The sequence below is a fragment of the Montipora capricornis genome, chromosome 9, assembly GCF_036669925.1.
Source record: "Montipora capricornis isolate CH-2021 chromosome 9, ASM3666992v2, whole genome shotgun sequence".
NCBI lineage: Eukaryota > Metazoa > Cnidaria > Anthozoa > Scleractinia > Acroporidae > Montipora > Montipora capricornis.
In genome coordinates this window covers 47,839,158-47,866,960 of record NC_090891.1, presented here as the reverse complement: position 1 = coordinate 47,866,960, position 27,803 = coordinate 47,839,158, and the positions used below count along the sequence as shown (strand labels likewise).

The 27,803-nt window shown below is 39.5% G+C and overlaps 2 protein-coding genes across 2 annotated transcripts; one reads left to right on the top strand and one right to left on the bottom strand.

Moving 5' to 3' along the window:
- Positions 1–23,152, bottom strand: LOC138015634 (exosome complex component RRP45-like). Its single transcript, XM_068862719.1, has 15 exons — positions 23,068–23,152; positions 22,853–22,947; positions 21,264–21,383; positions 17,106–17,208; positions 16,857–16,954; positions 13,051–13,090; positions 12,629–12,711; positions 11,905–12,037; positions 10,335–10,423; positions 9,638–9,750; positions 5,425–5,461; positions 2,651–2,672; positions 1,931–2,099; positions 1,002–1,092; positions 1–216 (listed from the first exon to the last, which is right to left on the bottom strand). Exons 1-15 carry the CDS (start codon positions 23,137–23,139, stop codon positions 114–116), a joined length of 1,368 nt encoding a protein of 455 aa, XP_068718820.1. The 5' UTR covers positions 23,140–23,152; the 3' UTR covers positions 1–113.
- Positions 23,153–23,255: 103 nt separating this feature from the next.
- Positions 23,256–27,360, top strand: LOC138015459 (mitochondrial ribonuclease P catalytic subunit-like). Its single transcript, XM_068862527.1, has one exon. The coding sequence runs from the start codon at positions 23,284–23,286 to the stop codon at positions 24,901–24,903; it is 1,620 nt and encodes a 539-aa protein (XP_068718628.1). The 5' UTR covers positions 23,256–23,283; the 3' UTR covers positions 24,904–27,360.
- Positions 27,361–27,803: the final 443 nt, after the last annotated feature.

Here is a 27,803-nt window from a genome sequence, read left to right as displayed (position 1 = left end):
TTTTTTTAGGACTGAAATCAACTTTATTTACAAAGTGTTGAACATTGGTTATTAAAAGCTATGATGTAGTTGATCAAATTTTCGTTTTAGGATCGCTTTTTCCTTTTCTTCTTCTATTTCATTTCTTTACTTCTTGTAATGCCATCATTTGATTCGCTTGTAGCTTTAATCGCAACACTGAGGTCCATCGCGTCTTGGGAAACTGTCGTCTTTGAACTAAAAGCGTAAAAGAGATTCACCTGAGTTGAAAAAAATGCTTATACATTCGTCTTTAGAATATACTATAACAGTGGATAGAGTTGAAGGCGCACTTTGATTCGCTTCTCAATCTCCGAACACCCTTTGCTAGGTTTTAGTGTGGTCAGAGTTTTTCTCTGTCCTTGTGTGGGCCTATTTCCATTAGTAGGGCTAACGCTCACATGGTTCATATGTGGTACAAAACTAGCACTTCACATTACACTCTAACTAGTTAAGTCTGTTGAAATATAAGTGCTACACGGCCAACGTTTGTTAAAACGTAACCCTTCCTTTAAAATACAAAGTAATGTATGGCCTTCTTTTCCAAATTGAAACTTTATTATCTCTAAAAAATGCGTGGTTACCCCCAATTTTCTTTTTGGATACCAAGAGCACTTGCTAAATTCTGCTTTCTCCGCATAGTTTTGAACCGCGCAAAAACGAAGACAGCAGACTCTGAAAACGAAAACCAACCAGAAAAAAATAACATACCAAACAGCAAATAACAAAACACATCACCATCCTGTTATTGTGATTTTTTGGTCTTCGTTTTTCACATACCGGCCTCTTGGGTGTATGGAAAACGAAGACCCTGGCGTAATTCACGAGAGATAGCTTATCGATCGCTTTAAATAACATGAATGATTTGTTTTGTTATTTGCTGTTTGGTATGTTTTTTTTCTGGAGGGTTTCCGTTTTTCGGGTCTTTGGTCTTCGATCTTCGTTTTCCGCAGCCCCGATTTATTTGTCTGTTTCTGTCATACCTATCTTGATATCCACCACCGTCTTTATCAACAGTCAATATGACGACTTCTTCTTCCTCACTATTATCACTTTCCACCGTGCAGTGCACAACTGCAAAACAAACAGAGGGTGACTTTTTTCAGCCCCTTTGAAAGAGGTCCGTGCGCTGTGGACTGAAATGAATCGCGGTTGTTTCGCCCGAACAGAAACGGCAATTTGTACATGCCTGTGTCCGCATATACATATGCAATAAACCGGTCGAAGTGTAAGTAAGGCACAGTTTTTTAAATTATGTGTCACGTATTCTGATCGAAATGGTTAAAATTCATGAAAGATTACGCGAATCTGTATATGTTTATAGATAATTAAACTTTAAATTTTGCTTGCTCGTAGTTCTGTTATAACGTATTGGGCGAACAGGCTTCGAGCAAAACGACCGGGTATACAGAATTAGAGTCAAGCAAAAGAGGACTTTTACATAGGGAGTTGGGAAAATTTAAGACAGTTATGCGAACTCGATACACATGCAGTCCAAGGTTTGCATAACTGTCAAGAATTCTCCCAACTCCCCGAGTGTTTAGATGAGGCTATGTAAACACGGTAAAAAGTCCTCCATCGCTTTTATAAATGGTTATGATTAATTGGTAACTGGCGTCCAATTCAGTCTGTAATCGTACTTGTGACTAATTATTTTATAATTGCCAGTCTAGAACAATTTATTTGAATGGTATTGATGGCTCCAACGAGTCTCCTATAGCTCAATGGTAGAGCATCCGACGTCGTAGCTTCGATTCCTGCAAAGGAGCACTGGCATTCTTTCCGAATATTCCCGAGTCAACATCGAAAAATAAATCTCTTGAAATTCGTTTCTCATTTAATACAAGTCAATAGCATTCTACCTTCTCTGGTTCATTTCCTTTTTAAGATGAAACCCAGAAGGGGCTCCTACCTTTCTTTCCGTTCTCCTGTTGTGAGGTCTGTGAGATAGGAGTAGCCTTTCTTTCTCGTACATCGGTTATTTCAAGCTCATCATTGTTCTCCAAAAGTTCATCATCGTCATCGTCTATGACAAACCATGCGTTATTGCCACCTTCCCCTATCTGCGCTGTGCCGGGACCCTGAGAGAAATAACAGGGGTTAGACTAAGCCATAAAACACGACACGGCTACTTACAACACGACACCGTGCACCGGTGGCTCAGTTGAATGAGCATCGGGCGGTCATGTGGAAGGTCGAAGGTTCGAACCCTGGCCGGATCAGTTCCCAGTGTTGTCGTCAGGCCTCATTTCATTCATTCATGGGCTGGGTGAGATCAGTCGCTAATGGACTGATAGTGCCGGTGGGTGAGATCATTTTTCTATGGGTGAGATCGGGCATCAGCATATACATGTATACATAGATCGATTGCTTGTAAAACGCGTTTGAATATCTAAATAGAAAATGTGCTATTCAAATTCATTACCATTACCGGCATTAGGGTGAACAGAATATACGAAAAGCAGAGTTTAAATGAGTGCCTAGAAATTAAAATTCTTATATCTATTATGAATCCCGCAATTGGCACCATGTGGCAATGGGTTCTCAAAACTGCAGCAAGCCATGGAAAAGATTTTTATTCCACTGGAAGGGTTTTCATTTCCTCCAAAAGAGGACTACAATAATGACTTACCTTTAACTCAGCTATCCATGGGCTTGAGGAAAAAAAAATTCAAGGAAATCGAACCAAAACATTCACCAAATATCAATTTTGTATCAGTGGACACACCAACATCTGACAGGGAAGCGTGATAGTGGTAGGACTTTATTCAAGTGCTGAGGTATTTAGCTTTTAACCCCCGGAGGATGGGGGGGGGGGGGGGGAAGGTACTGCCATATATGGGCTATATAGGAATGTGCCGCTGTGAAGGGTATGGTGTTTACTCTAGCATAGGGTATATAAATCAGAGCGTTTGGGTCTAGAATAAGGTATCATTTTTCACAAAACTGACCAGTTGGTTGAAGATTTTATCTAGACTAAGGAAACCAGGAATTGCTACTCAAAAATATAAAAAAATGAAGTCGGCAAGTTTAAATTTTCACGACTCAGCCTCAACAGAATTGATAGATAACTATCATAAAACGCTACTGGATATTATTAACTGTCAAAAATCGGGATTCAGACAGAAATCTGTTAATACTGGTTAAAATTAAACAATTTACTGTTTTGATAATGCGTACGTACGTGCTTGGCATTGCTGGACAAGTATAAATAAATCCTTTTTTAAGAAAGAAGTGATTGTGGTATAAGGTTTTGTTTTCGCTTTGTTTTAGACTGTGCTAGTGACCTCAGTTTCTGGAAAACATCTACTCTAGGACAGGAGTGATTTGGGGAGTTTACTCTAGTATAGGTTAGCAAAATCTAGCTGAAACTAGCTCTGGTATAGACTAAGGGTTCCAGGGTCCCAGCGGCACATCTCAACCCAGAAATTCCTAAAGTACCCCCCCCCCCCCCGGGCTTTTAAAAGTAATTGGCGACACTAGTTAGGTCGTACATAAGATAACTATTACAGATAAGAATAAAGACAGGAGGTATAACTATAACCTACTTTAATGAAACTTGTAAAATGTATCTAAAGTACATCAACCAGTCTCTTACATAAGTCACAGTTCTTGCATTCATCCAATAGAAGTGCTAAGTTGGCTTTCTTTGATGCTTTGCTTAAGTTTCGAGTGTTGGTCTTACTCTCTCCAACTATTTCTAATTTGCGCTTGTCAGATCATCTACAAAAGTGCCAAACAGTATCGCAATACGTCAAGTAGGGTAGAATACCAGGCCCCAGTTGTTCCAAGGGTGGATAGCGCTATCCACCTTTCGAGCAACCGAGGCCGAGGCCAAGGTTTCGCAACCTCAGTATCACTCCAACTTTTTGACTAGCTTTCTTAATAATCTCTTTGATGTGTTCGCTAAATGTTAGTTTCTCGTCAATGGTTACTCCCAGAATTGTAAGTTTTTTTGAAGGCTTTACCACTTGTGAATCAATCTTGAGCAATATTTCGTCTGCGCCCACATGTCTTGAAGACATTGGATCAATGGCAAGGATCTGAAATTTTGTGGGGTTGGCCTTTAAAAGAATTTCTTTGTACCACTGTGTGATCTTCTCTGATTCGTTCTTTAGACCTTGAACAGCCCTAATGATGACGTCTCCGATCGTATAAATTTGGATATCATACTCGTACATAAAGAGGTTCTCTGATTCTTTGTGTAACGGAAGATCGCTTTGAAATAAGTTCCACAAAAGAGGGCCAAAAGGCGAACCCTGTGCCCGGGGGGGGGGGGGGGGATACCATATAAGAAGGGGAGGGGTGCTTGTCGTCTCACTTAGGGTAGCCTGCGGACGCAGACGTATTTCCGGGAGAGAAACGACCCCCGGAAATACGTCTGCGTTCGCAGGCTACGATTAGGAGTGTAAATTTCGGATTTTGGTCTCACTTTGGGTGGTCTGGGCAAAATGCAATCATATATGGCCGTAAAGGTCTCCTTTAGGGTTGAGCGGGAAGAAATATAAAAGTGTATATTTACACTTTTATATTTCTTCACGTAGGCGAAAGTATTAGATGATAATGTCTTTGCCATCATTAAGAATCACTGTATTTTTTAATTCTCTATGTTTTAATATGGTCTCTTTTAAGGGTCAAAAAAAGCCTGGGCCAAGCCCAGATTGGTCTCCTTTAGGGGTTTAATTTAAACTTCTGACGAGCATCCCTCCCCTTTTTACATAAGCCAAGGTGTAACGAGTGGAATGCTTTGCTCATATCACTTGATAGTACAGTCACGCCGTCCCGCCAGTCAGCAGCTTTTTTCCAGTACTCCTCAATTAGCCTGACCACAGCTGTCTCGCAACTGTGCTGTTTTCTGTAGGCCGACAGCTTTTGATATACCGGTAAATGGGGGTTCAAGGTTTCCGTAACTTGCTTACAAAGCAGTGACTCAAACACCTTGTCTATTGAGCTTAAGAAAGGGGTGCTAGAATGCTCTCTTTTAAGAGGGCGAATGAGCCCCACAAAAGCCGATGCACTAGGAAGTGGAGAATAAACATAATTTAATTCAACTCAAATCTCAACACAGCAGCCAATTTACCGGTACCTCAACTCGTTTGATACAAAATTCTTGTATTTGTCTGTAAGACTAGTGTCCCAAACACCAAAACTAACTCCAAAAAAATCCTCATCTTTTCATGACTTAAAATAAGCCAAAACCGTCTTTTTGAATTCTCGTAGCAAAATTGGGATTTAAATAAAATCTCTCACTGTCATCCATCTTATTGTATTACAATGAATAGTAACACATCATTTGGAAAAGGACCCAGCTGAAAGCGAAGTATGGACAAAAATTTACTTATGAAACAGGATAGAAAATGCACAAACCTGCCAGCAGTGTGGCAATTGTAAGCTAATAAAGGATACTCATGAGTTGGCACTGATGATAATTGATTACTCCTTTCTGCAAAAAGAACAATAAGGTGAGTGAACTAATGAACTGAAACTTTCTCTTGATGATTTTTTATTACCCTGAGGGAGGGGAGGGGAGGGGGGCTAGAGAGGCCTGGTGCAGTGGTAAGATCACTTGCCTCCCACCAATGCGGACAGCTGGGTTTGATTCCCAGACTCAGCGTCATATGTCGCTTGTTGGTTCTCTACTCTGCTCCAAGATGTTTTCCTCTCAGTACTCCAGTTTCCTCCTCTCCTCAAAACCAATGTTTGGTCTGATTTGAATTAAATTAAATTGATTTCTCTGTTTAGAGTGCCCAATTAGTGCCACAGAGATAGAAGACTTAACACTTAAATAAAGCTCATCATCATTATTAATTATAGGTATCATTATTTATTATTATTATTATCATTACTGGTATTATTAATTCTTATTATTATGATTTTATTATTATCATGCCTGTGCTAGTATCTTGTTTTTTGCTTGAAGGCTACCTCATGATGTTCATAAGAATCTATAACCTTAAAGCTTTTTTGGATAATAATGATACCAATAATAATAATAACAATAACAATAATAATGATATAATAATAACAATAACAATAATAATAATAATAATAAAGAGTTGTGGGAGGAGAGAGGGACTGGGAATAAGAACGTGGCCTGGTTGCAGGATCTAAGAGCAAGTACCACCACCAACGGCCAGCGAATGGGCTCTCGAAGTAGCGGAAGCGGTCAAAGTCCTGTACAAGAAGCGCAACTGGAGCGCGCCAGGGCCTGATAAAATTACTAACTTTTGGTGGAAACATGCTGGCACCCTGCACAAGGGTGTGGTCGAGAGCTTCAAAGAAGTTTCTAAAAGCGACGAAGATTACCCCGAGTGGTTTTCTGAAGGCAAAACCTCCCTCATTCCGAAAGAAGGCGAGTTCCTGAGTGAAAATCAAAGGCCTATTACTTGTCTAAATAACATGTATAAGTGGTTTACATCTTGCCTCCTGGCACCTGTGGACCAACACCTTGAACATTATGGCCTGATGGAAGGCCAGCAGAGAGGAGCGAAATCAGGGTGTTTCGGTACGATGGATAACTTGCTAATCGATAGAGCAGTAATGCTGGATTGCCAGAGAGGCAAACGGAACTTAAGCATGGCATGGATTGACGTTCTCAATGCTTACTACTCCGTCGACCATGATTGGCTATGCGCAATGACTGACGTGCACAGGCTTCCCATCGGGCTGGGTAAGGTCATACGTAAGTTGTGTGCGAGCTGGAATACTAAAGTAGTAGCTACAACAAGGCAAGGGCGAGAGACTTCCAGAAAAATAAGGTTCATGAAGGGCTACCCCAGGGGGACGCTTTGTGTCCTAGATTGTTTACACAGTGCCTGAACCCAGTAGCTTGGCGCCTGCGGGCAACGGAGGGAAACCGGAAATCCAACCCTCTACGAGTCAAAGTCACCAATCACCTGTATATCGACGACCTCAAGGTATTTGCTGCCTCCGAGAGCAAGCTGAACCGAGTGCTGAAGGAAACTAGAGGAGCGATGCAAGATATTGGCCTTCACTGGAATCAGAAAAAGTGCTCAGTGGTACACGTGAAGAGAGGAGCCCAAGTGTTAGACGAGTCTGGTATGACGATGGACGAGACAACTACCATCACGGATCTTGGGCAGGGAAAACACTACAAGTTCCTGGGGGTTCTGGAGAACGTTCGGCAGGATGAACGGCTGGCTTTAGCGTGTGCAGCTAAAGAGTATCTACGCAGGATATCTATTATATGGTCCAGCCCCCTATCTGATTGTAACCGTGTACAGGCAACTAATCAGTATGCACTCCCGGTGCTGCGGTACTTAATGTGGACACAACATTGGTCTCTATCAGAGTTAAGAGGTGTGGACAGAGCAGCTCGGAAGATCATAGTTGAGAACGGTGGCAAGCACCCAGCTAGCCTAACTTCTTTGTTATACCTACCGAGGGAGAAAGGGGGTAGAGGCCTGCAATCAGTCGAACACGAGTATAAGATCACTAAAATCAAATCGCTACTGAAATTGTATCAGAATTCGGACCAGACTGTGGGAGCAGTTAGAGAATTTGAAGAACACGCCATGGCATCAGGTGACCAGTCGCTTGTAAAGGAAGCAGCCAAGTTCGCTGAAGAACTTAACATCACACTTCAGCTTGATATCCTAAATCCCGTGTGTGTTACAACGGAAGGAAAGGTGGTGACTGCAGCTAGAGCTGGGAATCTGCTGAAGAAATCTCAAGAGATGCAGTTCTTGGAGATCGCTAAAGAAAAAAGGTGACAAGGAAAGTTATTCCGTATCAGATGGGACGATGATAGCCTAAGCATAACCAGCTGCTTTGCATGGCTAAAAGGTTGGGCTACATGCCCTACATATACCATCGAGGGCAGGTATGAGCTATATGAGCCGTTGTTACCTACGAAGCTCTACACAAAGGAAAAGACGCAAACCTCCACCAACGGTGAAGTCCTATGCAGGTTATGTGGGAAGGTAGCTGAGAGCGTTGCACATGTACTGGCTGGATGTTCCTCCCTGGCACAAACCAAGTACCTATACAGGCATAATGCAGCCTTGAAGATTCTGTTTTTTGAGCTCCTCCGAGAGCATGAGTTGATAGAAGAGGTTCCACCATGGTACTCACCGGCGATGCCAAAACCAGCCTACCAGAACACCACGAGTGAAGAGTTTTGGGATATTCCCATTTATGCAGAGCACAACGAAGTAACTAGAGCAAATCGGATAGACGCGCGTCTTGTCAGCCACGAGAGGAAAGAAGTTTACACAATTGAAATGAGCTGCCCATGGATTGAGAGTAGAGCCAAGAAAGATGAGGAAAAGACGCTCAAGTATGGTCCCATGATGTGGGTGCTGAAGCAGAGATACAATGGTTACAGGGTTGAACAGTACAACATAATAATTGATGTATTAGGTGGTTATTCTAAACACCTAGAGAAGTCGGTGAGGAAGCTAATAGGAGCGAGAGCACGGGGTGTACTTGCATGAGCGGATGCAGAAGTCGGTCATCTCAAACACTTTCAACATTGCCTGAACATTTAAGATAAATACTTAGTTAGGGCGATAAGGACACTAGACTTTAGGTTTTCTTTTTTCTTCTGAAATCCAGAAACACAAGGGTTGTCGCAAAACCTGTATTTTAATTATTTTCTACGCAGTTTTTATAGTGGATAAGAGTTTGATATGATTCTAAATAGGCTTTTAGTAGAGATAACCAAATTATGATGGCCTCGTGTAGGTTTATTAGAGATAATGAGAGTACAATCTGAATAATTTTCTAAAATAGGCTTTTAGTAGAGATAATGATATCATCATATTTTTGCACAGGTTTTACAGAGCATAGAATTTAATAATATTCTGAATTGGCTCTCTAAGTAGAGAGATTCATATCATTATGTATATTAGAATTGTACTAGGTTCCGTACCTAATTTTTTACTTCTAATTGTAGCTTCTCAAGTGGTGTAGCTTACGTTATGCGCCCTATACTACTCATAATGTGGACAGCATTCCAAAGTTTTATACTGCGAGATAATAAATAACAATTATGATAACAGCAATAACAATAATAATTATAATCATAATAATAATAAGTGAAGTGAACTAATGAACTGAAAGTTATGTGTTCAGAAAGATGCAAAAGGTGTGCCTCTCAGGAACTCTAAAATTAATATATTGCTCGCACGTTTAAAGTCTCAGTTGACAATCGGGCCTTTTACTTGAGAAAGGCATTTTCTAACTTAGTTTTACTAAGTTTCTTCTTAGTTTGTAATAATTGTCAGTTTAGCTTTTATTCACTTTATAGCCCACAGGTTACACAGCAGCAGCACCTTGTGGTGGTACTTAATTGTATATAGCATACACACATGTTAACTGCTATATAATTATAATAATTAATAATATGTAAACTTAACTGATACTTGCTAAAACGAGCTTTCTCATGACTAAAAGTATGTTACAATGAACAACTCAAACTGATTTAGGCTAATACTTCTAAATTTACAGTTACTATAAGAATATAAGAGTTACAGATAAATACACATCGTGACAAAATTAAGTATAAATTATAAGCTATGGCTAATTTAAAAAGTAGGACATTCTAAGATTGCAATTAAAATTCAAGACCAAAAGCTTTTTTAAGGGCTGTTTATACCTGTTGCCTTTTCTACTGCTTCTGTCAAGTCCACATCAGACTCATCAGTTGATGCAATTGTGATAACAGGAGGTCTCTTACCAGATTCTGTAAATCCTGTCTTTCCTATAGATCTAAAATAATAAAGTGCAAAAAAGTTAAAAATCAGTCATGATGGTCAGATAGTGGTAGGAAAGCCAGTACTCAAGAGAAGACTGAAGGTTTTATTTTGAATGTAATATTTAAAATGCCTCACAGTGTTCCACAAATATTTGCTCATTTTGCAAAAGTACTGTCAACTTCTGTTGCATCACTGAATCATGGAGGCACCAATTCCATACTATTTTTGAAACATGCACTAAGGAGAGCCTGGATACTTGCAGAAAACCACCTTGCACCTCATTACAAAACAATAGAGCACATTAAATACATCATGCCAAGTTCCTTTAAAAGCTTCAAATTAATTAATTTTTCCTTAATCCCACACCTCACTCAATAAATGTCAAAACAATAAACAATTTACATGTAAGCCACCATAGGTTTCCCTAATTATTATTGTATTTTTGTCATCTTGCGCTCAATAAAAACAATAATGTTTCAGAAGTCAATCCATAACACAACAGTTATGTGGAAATTTACCTAAATTGTGGCACATTTAAACCACTGACAAAATAATTAATAATGCAATCAAAAGTCACTCAAAGTACTTTTCCTGCACCTTTGTTTGGAGTCTTCGGCCAATGATTCTTGTATAAGAGAAATAATTTCAGCAACCTTGACTGATGCAATTTTTGAACATCTAATGATCTACAGTGATGCAAATGTGAGAAACCAAAAAAATAATTTTAATATAAACACATTGTGTTATTTGAATTAATCTATTGAGCCTAGATTCAAAGGTTACATACAACAGAATAATAATATTTGAAATTATATATGTTTGTAATAAACTCAGCAAACATCACACAATAATTCACTTTACTAAGTAAATTGTAAATGAAAATAGTCCGTGCAATATGAAAAAAAATCAATATTATCGGTGATTAGCAATTTGAACTACCGGTATTTGCAATTTGCAAATTACGTAATTCTACTTCATACTGTTTTTTTGCTACATTACAATTTACCACTACTAGTATAATAATTGACAGAAAACAAACCCATGTAATCCCCCACTATAATGCTATTCCCTAGACTTTGTTTCCCTTTGAAAAAAATAGGCACACAGTGTGTGCATGAGTCATGGCTGAACATTTGGATGGATGAAAGAGCATGGATGTCGAGCAATTTAGTCTGGGATAGGGTATAGCAATTGATCAGAGACTTTTAATCTAGATTAGGGTATCATTTCAGATGCCTGAATTAGGTAACTATACCGTGAGCGTGGGATTTTTGGTGTTTTAACTCCCAAGTTATATAAAGGTCTACAAAAATACCTTCTTTAACATCAGAAACTAATGCAAAACATTTTAAATTCTGCTTTCTTTGTGTTACCTGTTTTCCATCCTTAGCCTTACAGTGAGTGGTTCAGATTGGTTTTATTGAATTACACAGTAACTGAATTTATTTTGTCTTGTCAGTCTACATTACCAATTAAAAAATAGAGATAATGAAGACTTTGCAACAATTTTAAGTTTCACTCAGTTTATCTGAACATCATTGAGGTAATTAAGTTTCCTCTTTTACTTTAGGATTCATTAGTTCGCTTTTGTGTTCCACATGTTTATCTTGTTCGAGGTTTTAGGTTTGTGTGTTAAAGAGTTCTTTTGCATCTGGAAGATGTTTCAATTTTAAATTACATTAACCTCTACTTTGATTGACAATATATTTACATCACTGTCGAAATAGAACTTTCACGACCTGAAGTCAATTGAAAATAGATAGGTTTCATTTCTGGGGAAACAACACAAAAACAAGGCATGCATAATGTTTTGATTCCCACAAGCCAACAATGTTTCCAAAAAAACGTGATCATGATTGTCAAATCAAAATTCTGATCTTTACTTTGTTTCCCAATTACTTATTGGTGTCCCAATTTTGCTGACAAGAAAAAATGCGACCAATTTATGTCCAGCTACGGCAATTGACATCCAATCGGCAACCCAATTGCTGCTAATGAGACCAATCAATATCATAATGGTCTTGTCCTGACATTAGTGTCAAAGCAAGTCGTGACATAAGAATTGAATGAATCTAGCAGTGTGAAGATTTGAATCCCCAATTGAATGCAATTCACATTTTGTCATGTCTTAAATTAAAGAATTGCTGATAATCAAAAAGGTAAATACCTGATCAGACTCTAATGACACTCCACCACCCATAACAGCCCCACAAATTTCACGATGAATGTTCATGGCCATAGTCATCCTGCCATCCATTACAATTTCTTCTTTATCAGTTGGATCAACAACTAAAAGATCACTACAGGGAAATTACAAAGTAATTTTGAACACATGAATTAAACAATTATATTAAATGTTACCAGTATTTTATTGTTCTTTTCTTGTTCTTTTCTTGATGCCCCTTCACAACGATTCCATTAAGATTTTTCTCAGGAGGTTGATGACATTATACAACTACAGTTCCTGCTGCGAAAGACCAAATTAAAATTTTCAATCCAATTTATCCAATTTGATGTAAATCACAATCACATGAAATAGCTTTACTATCTGGGTTTCTACACTGCCAGTTGGCTTATGGTAAAATATCTTTGAGTTAGAAAAGGCAAAACTTTGAGCCTAATACAGCAAATAATATAGTAAACTAATAAAAGTCTCAAGGCAAGTAATTTTTTAGTATAGTGTGTAGGGATTTTTGGAAATTTCCGAATGGAGATGGTATGTGGACCCGTGCAATAAGAACATACGCTAAACCACACCGTAACATTTCCACTACAAAGTTTCACTACTTCGTGACATTCAGAATGTTTTCATACAGTGGTTATCCTGTGGATGTTTGATGACGTGGTTGTTGATTGTCTGATAATAAGGCCATTTGTAGGAAGTGACTTACCCTTCATTAAAAAAGCCAAATGTTATACACACTGGCATGTGAAGAATACTTAAAGGCACTGGGTCACGGTCTTCTTGAGAGTGCTAAGAACGACAAATTTAAGGAACAGTTATGTCAGTATTGCATATTACTTCACATACATGTTATTCATTTCATGTACTGCATGTGTTGTAGTTAAAAATTTTCCTTAGTTAAAAATTTGCAGACTAGTTTGTTTTTTACTTTCCTTTGTCTTATAGACATTACGATCATAATCTGAAACAAAGGAAAGCAAAAAAACATATTGGTCTGAAAAATGTTTAACCAAGGAAACAATTTAACTAACAACAGATACATGTTAATTTTCACTATAATTATACAGTATATTGTGGCCAAGATAACTACAAATTATAACAGTTTTTATGGATGGATAATCAACTTACAATAGTGACTTCTTCACCTACAACAGAAACGTCAGGTCTCCTGTAAGCAACAATAACAATTATTAAAATTAACACCACTTTGACCAGTAAGTTTACTTTTGGCTACTTAATTTATAGCGGAGCACCATGGGTAAGAAAAAATGGTAACCCATCTAAAATTTAGTCACCATATGACCATACATATGTCCACCCCTTCCATGTATGTCAATGTGACCAGTATCACATGACCATATAGTGGGCCCAAGCTTAGAGCTCATCGAGGCAGCCTTACTCCGACCAGCTAGTTTTCAGTGTACATCTTTGATACTGGACATCCCTGTTATATGGTCAATTGATACCTGTCAAAACAAGGTATCTGCTGACCAGAATCACATGACCATATCGCAGGCTCAAGTTTAGAGTTCATCAAGGTCAGCCGTCCAGTGTATATTAGGTCAGTGGATGAGAGCATTAGTACATCCGGGAATGTGAGACAATGAGTGTGAATTGTGTAGGTGTTTCTTGCTGGATTAAAGAGATTTGTTTAGACCTTTGTGGCTTGCCTATTAAGTGGCTCTGAAATCCTACAAACTGGCGACAAGGATGGTGAATTCAGTAGAGAGGGTGCTACCTCCTTTAGATTTGACAGAGTCACCATCTCAGGTGGCAGAACATTGGCGACAGTGGAAACCATCGTACCAGTATTACATTGATGGCAAGGGAATTGTGAACCCTGCCCACAAAAAAGCTCAATTGCTTCATTTAGCAGGTATGGATCGAAGTTCAAGATATTTGCGAAGATCTTCAAGATCCTGGACCGGTTAACGCAGAGACCGATGATGTCTTCTCAGTTTGTCTCAGTTTGTCTTTGAAAGCTGGATGCTCATTTGAACTTCATATGAGCACCATGTTTTTCATCAACTACATGTAGCACCAATTCATGGTCCATTTACACAGACCAGCTAATCATTGCAATTTTGGTGAATCTTTGAACGAAAATCGATGAGATCAACTGATTGAAAAGTTGGCTGATGTTGAATTGAATAAGAAATTGCTGGAAGTTAATAATATTACTCTGGAGGCTGCATTAGGTAAAGTTTGTAAGTGGGAATTAGCCTCATGTGAGCAAGCGAAGCAAATGGTTACTCCCAGTCAAGAGCCTGGAACCATGAGCACTAATGTGGTTGGGAAAACCTCAGGAAATGAATCCAAAGGGAACTTTGGCAAAACATGTTTTAATTGTGGCCACAAGGGGCACTTCGCTAGGGACGGGAGTTGCCCGGCTTGAGGACAAAAGTGTGCCAAATGTGACAAGTATGTCAATAGACTAGTTGTTGCAAAGGAGGGAAAAGCCTGAAGCCTGGAAAACAAAGCACCATCCAACAATCGAGAGGAAGGCAGGGGCATCCAGGTAAAGGAAGACGGACCAACTTTGTTGAAGGTCCGTTTGAGAATTCAGGTGAAAATGATGGATTTGCTTTCACTAAAGAGGAACAAACATGCGCTTTGTCATCTTCTGCTGAGCCAGTGATTGATTCAGGTTCAGCAAGTACTGTAATCTACTAGTTAACTTGAGTGCTGTACAAGAACTTAAACATCAGGGGTTAAAGGTTGAGTTACAACGGTACCATGCACAAAAAAGGTTGTATGCAGATAGAAGTTTCCATGACTACGAAAAAGATTGTAGCAGATTTCATTGTGGTGAAAATTGGGCATTGTTTGTTGGGCTATTCAACCACCACAGATCTTGAAATTCTCTGAGTGTGTAGGGCATGCAGAAACTGCCACTACCTGTGTAACAGGGAACACTGTAACACTGTTGACGACTCTTTCGTGGGTCAACTCAAAGCAAAATACCCCAGTGTATTTCAAGGGATTGGGAAACTGAAGAACTACCACCTAAAGCTACATATTGATCCTAGACTAGCGTAACTCCAGTGGTTCAGAATGTGCGACGAGTGCCTTTTTCAGTGAAAGACAAGGTAATTGCCACACTTAATGAGCTCCTTGAACAGGACATCATTGACAGGGTTCAGGGGCCCACAACATGGGTCAGCTCTATTATTGTTGCACCAAAGGCATGACTGTGTGTCACAGGGTTCGCACACTTTTTCAGACCAAAAATTCAAGGACTTTTCAAGGACTTTCAAGGGCCAAATTTTGAAATTTCAAGGACCTCTTTTTTATTTACGTCGATAGAAATTTACCCATAGAAATGGTCTGACAGTACGATTCTTCCTCGTTTTCCCTAACGTACATGCATGAAAATAATGCAAAGGCACTGGTAACCATTCCCGACCGCACAGCTCGTCGCGTTTGTATGACATGACATGAGTGGCTGATTATTTTCACCAAAGTTTTGAAAGATTAAAAATGCGGGTCAGAAAAAATTCAAGGACTTTTCAAGGATTTTCAAGGCCTTGAAAATGCACTCTCAAAATTCAAGGGTTTTCAAGGGTTTTCAACTTTCAAGACGCGTACGAACCCTGGTGTCAATATGCAAAGGGCTAACGAGGCCTTTATCTGTGAGAGATTGCCCATACCAACCAAAAATGAAGTGCTCAAGACCTTAACGGAAGTGCTGGGTTCTTCAAGTTGGATTTGAGGTGGGGTTTTCACCAAATTGAATTGAATGCTTACTCAAGGGATACCACTGCTTTGCCACCCATGATGGCATCTTCCGGTACAAACACCTAAGCTTTGGTGTCAATGCTGCATCCGAAAAGCACCAACAAATTATCACGCAGTCAATGGCAGGTCTGCAGGGGTAGCTAACATAGCAGATGATCTTATTGTTCATGGCCAAGACATGGAGGAGCATGATAAGAATTTAAATTGTGTTTTGAAGAGACTTAGTGAAAAACAATTGACTGTGAACGCTAACAAGTGCACATTCCAAAATGAGGAGAGTGGTTTTCATGGGTCTTTGCTTTACAAGCATGGAATCGGACCAACTGAGGAAAAAGTGAGAGCCGTTGTTGAAGCAAGTCAACTGCAAACACCTTCGGAAGGTCGGAGCTTCTTGGGGCTCGTGGGGTTCAGTGCCAGGCTTATCGCTGATTTTGCGACAACAGCTGATCCCCTATAAGGAGACCTGCACGGAAAGGAGAGCCATCTGTCTGGGGCGAGGAGCAGGACATTTCATTTCAGAAGTTGAAGGGTCAAGTTGCCAGTGCACCAGTTAAGAATGCATGTTATTGAGTCCTTCTTGAAGCTTTCAACGACAGACTCCAAAGACTTTGGTTCGGTCATGTCTCATTGACTTTTCTAAAGCCTGTGACAGGATTGACCACAACATCCTGCTGCATAATCTTGAGCTGCTCAATATCCCTCCTATCCTGTTGAATTGGTGTGCAAACTTCCTGCACGACCTCCAACAGTGCGTAAAGGTGGGTCATTCCAGATCCAACTGGAAGCCAGTCTGCCCAGGCATACCACAGGGAACCTAACTGGGGCTGTTGTTCTTTCTCATCATGGTGAACGACTTATCTACTGTGTTCCCACTTTGTAAGTACATTATGATAGTGTATTAGGTCAGCAGATGAGAGTGTGTTAGTACATCCGGGAATGTGAGACAACGAGTGTGAATTGTACTAGGTATTCCTTGCTGGATTAAAGAGATTTGTTTAATAGACCTTTGGGGCTAGCCTAAGTGGCTCTGATATACTACAATCACATACTTGGTTTTGACTGGATCGCAGGCTCAAGCCAGGTTAACTTATTGTAAGAATAAATAACCCCGCAGCTCCCCTTTTAGGCTTGGCTAAATCTATATAATTATTTCACATTTTTGGATCTAGTATAATTAATTAAAAACTGCAAGTTACCTGAAATGAGATAAGGCTGTAATTGCAGCAATGCTTGCACAGTCTGCAATGTTTCCTCCATTATCCAAAACATGCAGATCAACTTTAACTGACCAGACCTTAAAAAAATAATACTAGTATCTTCCATGAAGTCACTTAATTCCATCAGAAATTTTCATTTCACAATAATTGTATAATTATTAAAAATACCTAACAAAACAACTACAGAATCATAAAATTACTTGAAAATATTTAGAATGTTATACCAACCTTTTCCCCAGCAACTATACACAAGGACTCAACATCGATAGCACGTGATTCCACATAAAATCTCTCCATGAACCGGTTCAGTTCAATACTAAATTCTGTTGATCTAAAGAGTAAGGAAATGTTCAGCTCAAAAAGAAGATGGTAAATGCAAATGTAAATCATCTGTTTACAGTGAGAGTGCACTTAGCTATCAAGCTGGTTCACAGGTACACTGTACACCACTTTTCGGTTGTGTTCGATTGACCCTATTCCGGAATAAGAATATGTAGAATGATAATTTAAAACGATGTCTGGTGTTTTGAAGCAACAAAGATAATAAAAATATGTTTAACCCTTTGATGTCCAAACCGGCCAGACTCCAGTTGGGGGGCAGATGAAAAAGGCAGCGAAATAAAGAACACACATTGCTCATAAATTATGATGGAGGCATGTACAATAAATTCTCCACCTTTCACCCAAATTAATGACAAGTGTCCCATAGTCTTTTGACCCAGACTGTAGTCTTGATAAGGTGATTGATCACAGACTCTCTGGGCAGCTGCTGTCGTGGCTGCGCTGATTTGGAAGCTGTGACCTAAGTAATATAAGAGCCAGGATAACCCACAGAGCATAAGATGGAATGTACCATGGATGACAAAAACTGCCAGGTTAAGGTGCAACCATACGCAAAGCAAAACAGCAGCCCTGGGGAAGGCAATGCCCAAAAGTTACCCATGGCCACCACCAAGGTGATAACACTGTTGCCCCAGCCCACATAGAGGCTGTAGCCCATCTGAAAGGAGCCTGTCTTTGAGCACTTGATGTGTAGCTTGAAACGTGGGATCCACCAACGCATCAGCTTGTACATCGCCAACCGCCAGATGGATGCTGTGGTCAAACAGCACATTAGTGGTGAACTCTCCTGCACGAAGGAAACCGAAGAAACCTGGTCAACACACTGCCCTGAGCATGACCTGGTCACTGGAGTTAAGATCTAGGGTGTGTTGAATGACTTTGAGTATATCAGTAGAAATGGATAGCCTCTTAAAGTGAGATAAGTTCACCTTGTGCCCTCTTTATACCCACTGGCATCAGGGATAACTCAGCGAGTGCAGCCAGGTGCCAGAATCACTTAAATTGGAAGCAAAAAAGAGCATCCAGAACAAGGTTAGCTTTATCAAAAATGATGGAGGAGTAAAAGAAAAAGAGCACTGCCAACAATGCCAAAGAATGCAAATACACCATTAAGCCCAAATCTCTGAAAGTACCAAAAGTCAGTGCCACCATCACTGACTTGTTGTCTCATAAGAACGCAACCAGCCACAACACCCACTGAGACCTGTCCCCACAAGTATGCCTCCACAACAATAAGAAGCAGTTCTTTGTGCACAATTGATAGGGCTTGCTGAAAGGCCAAAGAACCACTCCATAACCCAGAGAACCTGGGGCATCAGATGGGACTTGGAAGTCAGGAAGGGGGGGCCATTCTGGTGTCTGGAAGAAACTGAGGCCAGCCCAGCTTTGGCATGGTTCTTGCCACCAAGTCAGCCTTGTGGGGTGGTCATCACACCTGAAAGTACACAGTAGGTTGATCATGCAGTGGATAAACATCCTACCACGAGGAGTGATCTTGCAAACATGGTGGAGGCACCAATCAAGAACTCCAACTCCTGCCACTGGCAGGAACACTTTTGCTTACCCAGCAGGGCAATGATCCTTTCTCTTGTTGCAGCTGGAAGCCGGGCTTGTACAGTGGTAGAGTGAAGCTCAATACATGTACCTAGGATAAACAGGTATGTGGCGGGGCCGTCCAGCTTGTCTGGACTGGGTGAATGGGGGGGCCTTGCTTGGAGCACAGCTGGATGCCCGCCTGCAAATATTAGTGTTACAGCAAACGGAGAGGCTGGCAGACCCAAGGTGTAAAAATCATCGAAGTAATGGCGAAGAAAATCGACCCCATGGTTGTGAGTCGCCATCCACTGGACCATGTCTGCAACAGCCATGAAAATGTAAGGCATTGAACAAAGAGCAATGGGAGAGCCATGCCCACATAATAGTATTTATCATGCCCATCATAAGTGCTTGCCACATCAAACATGGCCATAAGAGCTCCCTGCCCAAGGCCATAATACTTTCTAAGGAGTCAACTGTGGCATACGAACTGAAAGTGGGGGAGTAGGAATGCTGTTATTATCACTGTGGCCCTTTGGAGACAACAAATCAAGGATTAGACATCACTTATCTGGCTGGTTGTTTTGGGAATCATCCTCAAATGGCTTATGCACAAATCTAAAAAAGGTGAGACAGTGAACGGGCCTCGCCACCCTACTGCATGAGACTTCCATCTTGAGGAAATCAACGATGACTGATGGGTGATCAATGCCTGAATGGGGGGGGGGGGGGGAGGAAGGGGGGTTGACTGCAAAGATACCAGCAAGGCCTCAAAACTGATAAAGAAACCCTCAAGGAGAACAGTAAGAACAGCTGCTTTCTCTACTCCAGATGGCTAGTTGAGCAACTCTTCCTGAAACTGGAAAACTACAACTAAGAGACTAAAATAATACACTGGGATGGAGAAAATGAACAGTGATGAGCTAGGCGATCCATTGTGCTGGCGAGGACAAACAGGAACAATGCTAGAAACACTATGTACAAGGGAAGCAGGGGGAATTTCCCATCCTTAGTACCTCCCCCTCCCCTTGCCAGGGGAGGGGGAGCATGCGCAAACATCCTTAGAGAGCTGAAATGCAAAGCCAACCATGGGGTGGTCCCCATCACAAGAGCTACAGACGTGACAGTGGCAGCATTCCCCAAAAGGCCGACAGAATTTTCCATTATTCCCTTGGACTTGCACGAACCAGTTGGACATAATTATCTAAAATCACTCTAACTTACATTTCCACTGCATTACCGGATGTTTTACCTTAATTTTGACCGGGAGCGATAAGCTACGCAAGGAAAATGAAGCGCTAAGGAATGAAACATCCCACTTGCAAGGTAAATAATTAGGGAAAATATTCAAAGAACTGGCAGCATCGAAAGTAGAACAAGTAGAATATGGAGGACATGTAGCAGGAAGGGAAATGTCCCCAAGAAGAGAGCAATCATTTGAGTTTGTTTCGATTCAATCAAAAAAGGAAGCCATGACTCAAATTAGACAATTTACTGCAAAAGTCAATGAAATTTCCATCATGTGTGAACAAATTGGAAAAGCTATCAATGCCTTTGAGACATACAGTTACCAGTGTAATATTAAAATGTAGGAATGCTGACTGTCGCCAAGCGTGAAAATCCTCAAAGCAGACTGCAGAACTTTGCCTTCATTTGTTTTCTGCGGTGGGAGTACAGAATGTTTCGATTTCTGACAAAGCTTCTATCTCACTCAAACAGTTGATAGGCCAACTCGTGTCCACAGAAACTCAGCTACCTTATTAATTAATTAATTATTAATTGACAACATTTTTGTTAATAACCCTGACCAAATAATTGCTAGACATAAGTGGAAAATGTTATTTGTGACATCAGTGATAGTTTCTCTCAGTTCTGAATAGCTAAATCAATGATAGATAAAAGTGTCTCAGTCTAAAACTGTTAAAAGGCATGATTTCTCACAGTTTTGTACCATTTGCTTTAATAATGATCTTTGTGGGGTCCAATGGGATAATATTTTCATAAATGGACAAAATTATGTAAATAAGATGTTTTCTTGGTTTTATAATAAATTCAACCAAGTTGTCAATAAAAATTAATGCGTAAAGCTAAAGAGCTGTCCAAACCGCGGATAACGGTTGGACTGAAGAGGTCCATTAGAGTTTTAAAACATAAATTGTATGCGTCATGGGATGAAATAAAGCACAAACGTTATAGATTCTATAATATTTGTACTTTATTTCATCCCATGACGTCGTATAAGGCGTATCAGGCGTATCAGTCGTATCAGGCTGCAGATTTTATTTCTGAAATAAAATCTGCAGCCTGATACGACTTAGTAAAAGTAATTACTACCATAAATACTCTGAATGCAATATGTTGGAGCAGTCAACTTTGTCAGTTTCTCTTTTAAATGGTCTGCCACAAACAGCACTACTAATGGGCAGCAAAAAAAGTGAAACCCCTGGCTGAAAGTCAAACTTTATGGTACACAAATTTATGAAAGGCCCAGAAATGATTTTGACTAACCTTCCTACTTCAAATGCAGGAGATGCCATAGGGGATAGTTCAACATTGATGAACAGCTGCCCTTCAGTGGGTCGGTTAGGCCTGGGCTCAGCCACTTGGCATGAAACTTGTCCTAAAACCCTGAAATGAAAAAAAAAGGCAAATTTAAGTCAAATCCGTATCTAAACCCAAATTTAAGTCAAATTGGACTAACTATGGAATATCTGGCCATTTCAAGCACTTTCATTTGAAACGTTTATGTCACTAATTTGTGGTGCAGTAAATTGACAAGTTCTTGAAAACAACTTAAAATTAAGAAGACATAATTCTTTTTTATGCTATTAGAGCAGCAGATTTTTAGACACAACAGCAAAGCTTTTTAACCTCACTGTCATTATTACAATATGAATAAGGTACAAATTCTTATAATTGCAATGCAGTGACATTATAAGTACATGATGACTCTATTATTTAAATGTATTAACAATATATCACTTTGGAGTAACTGCTAAATACCCCGCCACTTGAAGCTGTACCTCTGAAAATTATAATGGGTACTTGGTTACTTGGCTCTATGGAGCTACATGGCTACACGCCTACGCAGCAATGGAGCTATGTGGTTTCACAGCTCGTAAAAAGTGTAGTTAACAGAACCGTAAAATGTTATGAAAGCTAAAATTCTCAAGAGTGCTTAATGACTGAAACAAGTGCTTAGGCTTAATCAGAAAACGAGTGCCACAGTGTATATTCTTCTAAATTAAAAAGTATATTTAACCAAACGGTAAAATGAAAGCTAAAACTTTAGGGCTCATGGATTTAAGAACAAGGTATATTCATGTGCTAGCGCGCTTGTTTCGTCTCATGGATTAAAGAGCGATGTATATTCATGTGTTAGTGCGCTTGTTTAGTTACTTAACCCATTTACCCCTAAACAGGCCTAAACCGGTCATACTTAGTATTTTACCCTAACACCAGACGATTTGACTCCTCAATGGGGAACCCCCAGGAGTCCATGAGTTAATCACTAACTGTCCCATTAACCCATTCACCCCTGGCCGGCCTAAACCGGCCATACTTAAAGTACCACTCAAAAGTAAGTTACCACCCTCGCGCTCTACAGGAATCGCGTCCAATTCCAATGTGCAATTAGCAGTTTGCAATTTCGATGATTCCCAAACAATGTAACAAATCAAAAATTGTCTTCGTTTACTCACGCAACTGCAGAGAGATAATTTATGCACAAAATTGATCGATTTTGCCAAACACATTAGTTCCTAATATATGCCAGAAATTTATGCTTCGGTTACTCTCGCACTACGCAAATCGCATAGCATGCGATGCAAATCGTGTCACACATGAAATGCGATGCGAGGTGGTAACTTACTTTTGAGCGGTACTGCAGTATTTTACTCTGTCTAACCCCAGACGATTTTACTTGTCAATGCTGAACCCCCAGGAGTCAATGGGTTAATTAGGCACATAGCCGTGCAGCCGTCGTTTGGCCAGGTCGCCAGGCAACTTAGTCTCCTAGTTGTGTAGCTCTGTAGCTGCGTAGCCAAGTAGCCATTTGGAGTGGCAGGGTATTCAGCAGTTAAGCACTTTTCATGCACCTTGTTCGACCGAGCTGCACTTCACAATGGCCTCTGTCCACTCCAAACGAAATTTGTATCTTTCTGAAGTCGTATGTTTCTCGTCCATCTAACCTCTGCATTTATCAGAAAACATCACAAAGACTTCATAAAAACTACACTGTCAATGAAACTAAGAGACTTCATAAAAATTACAATGTCAATGAAACTAAGAGTTTTCTTTTCAATTTGATTACCTTTCTAGATTTTATTCCTTGAAGGAGAAACTCTCTTTCGGAGGAAGAAAAAGGCACACTGCCCGACTTCATGTTTCACGTTTTAGTCAGGCGTTCCTAGTAGTAGTACTTAAGCGAAACCTGGCACTAGGTGATCTTTTCTGCCGTAGTTCATAGTGGAGGGACTGAGAACTGCTAGAAACTCTGAACTTATTTCAGCGTGTTAGCTTCATAAACATGATGAAAATGATAACTATTTCGCCGATTTCGAGAGTTCATGACACTTGCATGCTATTTAAAGCATTCCAATCAGTGGAGAGGAGTATCTCATCTAAGGTACTCGAACTGGCTGACCAAGAAACGAATTTTGAGAGAAAGATGAAAACCCACATAGAGGCAGGAAACATCTCGGATGCTCTTAAACTGTTTGAAGAGAGTAGAAAAGAATCACTAGTTTCCTGGACAGTGGAGGGGACATCCTCATTACTGCATATGTTTATGTTACACGGTGAGCACAAAGCAGTTGACAGATTGTATGCAGATATGAAGAGAAATGTTAGTTACATTGGAGAGGGAGCCAAAACAACAATGATAAAGTCCTATTGCAATAGGCAACAGTTTGATGAGGCCATTCAAATGTTGCATAGCATGACAAATGAAAACATGATCCATCACACGCGACATTATGACTATCTTATTAAAAGTTTAGCTCAAAATGGCCAAATTAAAACAGCCTTGCACCTTTTTGATGAGAAATGTAAACTGCAAGGTCGCTGTTATGCAAGCAAAGGTGACAGATCCTTGGCTGTTGATAAGGAAATGATTGCCTCACTGCTAAATCCAAACAATATATTACAACACGTGCCTGGAAAATATCAAGAAATGGAAGAATCCAACCTAGAGTGTGACATTGTGAATGGTCATCAAAATACAGCCTATGATATTAACGAGACGGAAAACAAAAGGTTAAATGCTTACAATTTGTATGGTGGAATGTCACTCAAAGTCTTTCATTATCTACAACACTGTGGAGTTAAAGTTCCACGTCAGTTACTTCAAGTGATACAGGACTGGTTGAGCCATGACTCGTCTTACCATTGGACATGGAAACGTTGCAAGGTTGCTGCAATTGGTTTGTGTTCAAACTGTGGCAATCAACTGACTTTTGGAATTTCTCCAAGTGATTTATCTTGTTTGGAAAGTGAGATCATCAAATTGTCATGCAGTGTTGAAGAAAATGTGTCTCTGCTACGTGGCAAAAGGCTGGATAAGAGGGCATGCAATGAGCTTGAGGAGTTCAAGCACTTTGTTAAAGCAAAAGGGCCATTTGATGTCATCATTGATGGCTTGAATGTTGGTCTTCATGGTTCAATGGCCAACAGACAAAACATGGTGTTCTCAACAGACAGACTTGGAGAGACTACGAAGTATTTTGTTTCTCAAAAGAAAAAAGTCCTGCTCATTATTCGTCAAAAGGCACTTGTGTGGAAAAAAGCACAGGACTTTATTGCAAACCTAGAAAAAGTTTGCTCCATTTATCCAAACAAGTTCAACAATGATGATCTGTACCTTCTATATGCTGCAGCTTTCAGTGGAATGCAACATGTTCAAATCGTAACCAATGACAGGCTCAGAGATCATAGGCTGTTATTGCCAGTTAGCCTGTGGTGGGTATTTTTGAGGTGGACAAGGCTTAACTGTGTTTCTTTTACGACAAGTGACAATGGAAAACTAAAGTTTTCAAGGCAAAATTTCGATCCTGTGGTACAGCGTGCTGGGAATTCTTGGCACTTTCCTGTCAGAGATGGGACATGGAGGTGTGCAACAAGAACAGCAATGAAATTTCAGGAATGCTGATCATGATAGTGACTATAATACTCTTTTCAGAACTTTTCAACTTTGAGGACAATGAAACTCACACCTTCACCCTAAAAACATGCATGTCTTGTAGCTTAATTAACTTTGGTTGTTACTTTGTTTATTTCACTGCTACACCACTGCAAGCTTACACTCCGCAAACTTTCCTTGCTTTTAGGGCATTTTGTAAGACATGTTACATGTACATGAATTATCATCCAACATACACACTTTGAAACGGCCAAAAAATGTTACAAGACAAGTTCCAGAGACCTTCTTGTGGCAATTTCAACAAACGTTCTGTTTTGTTGGGCAGTGTGGCACTAATGTCTGTAGTTTGCCTGATGTGAAGGTAGCAATATTAATTTTATTCAGGAACCACTGATCAATAATAATTGTAACATGTGTGCAATGTTTCTTGCAAGTCATCTCAAACTACAATGAGCGACAAAAGTAGTTGAGACACTCTTAGGAAAAGACGCTTTTCGATACTTACATATAAAGTGGTACTACGACGAAAATCGCATCTTTCCTATCTAAGCCATTTTGATACATAAACAAGTAGTCTGCGTGAGAAGAAAAATACTGTTTACTTTTTTCAAACATCTCTTTTCGTTCCAGAGATATTAGAGTTTTTAAAATATGCAAATTAGCCAAGTGATCGTCATACACTCAACCAAATCTCAGCCAATTTGTATCAGAAATGTTTGATTTTCTGCAGTAAGATTCTAATAAAATAATGTTCTCCACAATATGAGCTTAACAGTTCAGTTACCATGGCATCATACTGGGTTTCAGTCTTCCCCCATATTATGAGCTTTTCTGGCCACCTTTGGCGTTCTATTTTGATATTTGCCAACAGCACTATACATGTGCATGATCCAGCAAGCATATAAATATGTTAGCACGACTTTGTGGCCTTGTTTAACATTTTTCAAGCTGAAAATCACTAACATATTGAAATCAAGTGGGTGGGGACTGGAAAAGAGTGAGTAGCCATGGGAACATAATTTTTTAAAGCCATCGGTGTATTTCCTGTAGAACTATTAGACTACCAAGTTTCAATGGTCTGCGCTGTAAATTGGCCAAGGTAGCTCTATTTATATACTCAATATAATATTAGGTTGAGTGCATGATGTCATCAGTCATCTCATTTGCATATTTTACCCATTTTTCAAACTTAAATATCTCCGGAACTAATGAAGATATCTGCAAACGGCGTTTTTGTTCTTTCATGGAATTCTATGTGATACACTCAAAAAATCAAGGGGTAAAATTTGATCGTCCTCTTTTCTTTGCATCTAGCGTTAATTCTCTGATACCCCCGGCCCCCCAATTCAATGTTTTGGGGGAAGGGGGGGGGGGGGATGTATCCAATTGGGAGTAAAAATTAGTGATAATTATTTTGAATGACGTTTCGATGATTCGTTCATCATTTTCAAATTCGTAAAAACTAAAAACTAAAAGTCAGATAACATGTTGGCTATACTTGCCAACACCTTTTCTAACGCATTGAGGAACACAAGCACTCTGCTATTGGAAAACACCTGCGAGACACCCACAATCAGAAGAACAAAGATCTTCAGGAACAATTTACCATTCTTAAGAAATGCCGTGGGAAATTTGAATGCTTTGTTTACGAAATGCTTTTTATCCAAGAAAAGAAACCTCAACTGAACACTCAATCTGACTCAATCAAAGCAAAACTATTTTGTACCTAATTGTTACCCGCTACGTTCCACATTGCAGTGTTTTAATTACATGCAACGAGATTTTCACACATTCTTAGTATTTTAAAGAACTCACAATAATCTGACTTTTAGTTTTTATGAATTTAAAAATGAACGAATCATCGAAACGTCAATCAAAATTATTATCAATATTTTTACTCTCAATTGTTTGTCCAAAACCTCCGTTATTAGAAATGTATCCAAGACGAAGAAAATCAGATTTTACTGCCGAGTGTCTCAACACTTTTGATGCTCATTGTCTGAAACAGTAAACTTGTTTCTTTTACAATAACCGGTGTAGTACTTAATTGAAATTCCTGCCATCGCTTTATTCCGGGATTTGGGTTCTTCTCATGGGAAAATTATGGGAAGCTTACTCATCAGTACAAAAATTTAAGGAAATTATCACCTTTTTTTGGAAGTGAAATCTTGCGTGACATCGCCAATTTAGGGTGTTGGTCATCTCCACCTTACATGTATTTCTCTCCAAAAAAGGAATGAAAATAATAAAGTAATTGTTGAAATAACCATGGTCAACCACAGGTAACCATAAACTGACTAAATCAATAGTAATAGTATCCTTTTTACCATCATTTGGTTACCCGTGGTTACTCGTGAAACTACATTTATCTGCATAAAATAATCGTTATTACAAGTTGAACTGAAAAAGGAAGCAAAAACTTTGTACAATAGGAATTAAAATGAGACACTGTGTCATAAAAGTAACTTTTGGGCTGAGAAGGCACATTTTTATTGGTTTAGCGACAGATGACCGTGTGTAATGACATCATTTTTACATCACACTTGCGTGTTAGAAGCATTCCGTTAACAGCATTCTGTTCAGCGTACAAAATTACATAAGATCACTTGTTTCATCACGCTTTTGAACTTCATGTCATGACTTCTCAATGTTTTATCAATAGTAAAGCGTTAAAAGATAGCATAAATTAATTAACTTTTCGATATGAATGGTTTACCAATGGGAAACCGTTGGAAATTTGCCCAGTAAAAGTGTAAAAAGCACTAAAGCCATTGGTTGATATAAAATTTGATTTGCTCAATACAATGCCGTTATCAAAATGATATGTACATATTGCTGTGATGTCATTATGAGGTCATTTGTAATGGCAAAGTATTGTATTGAGGTCAAAATAATTATGACAACTGAAT

Coding starts and splice junctions, on each gene's coding strand:
- LOC138015634 (XM_068862719.1), bottom strand. CDS start 23,139: ATGAAGTCGGGCAGTGTGCCTTTTTCTTCCTCCGAAAGAGAGTTTCTC. Junction 21,384..22,852: donor GTGCAGCTCGGTCGAACAAG/GTGCATGAAAAG, acceptor TTTTCATTTCAG/GGTTTTAGGACAAGTTTCAT. Junction 10,424..11,904: donor TGTCATTAGAGTCTGATCAG/GTATTTACCTTT, acceptor GCATCACTGTAG/ATCATTAGATGTTCAAAAAT.
- LOC138015459 (XM_068862527.1), top strand. CDS start 23,284: ATGATGAAAATGATAACTATTTCGCCGATTTCGAGAGTTCATGACACT.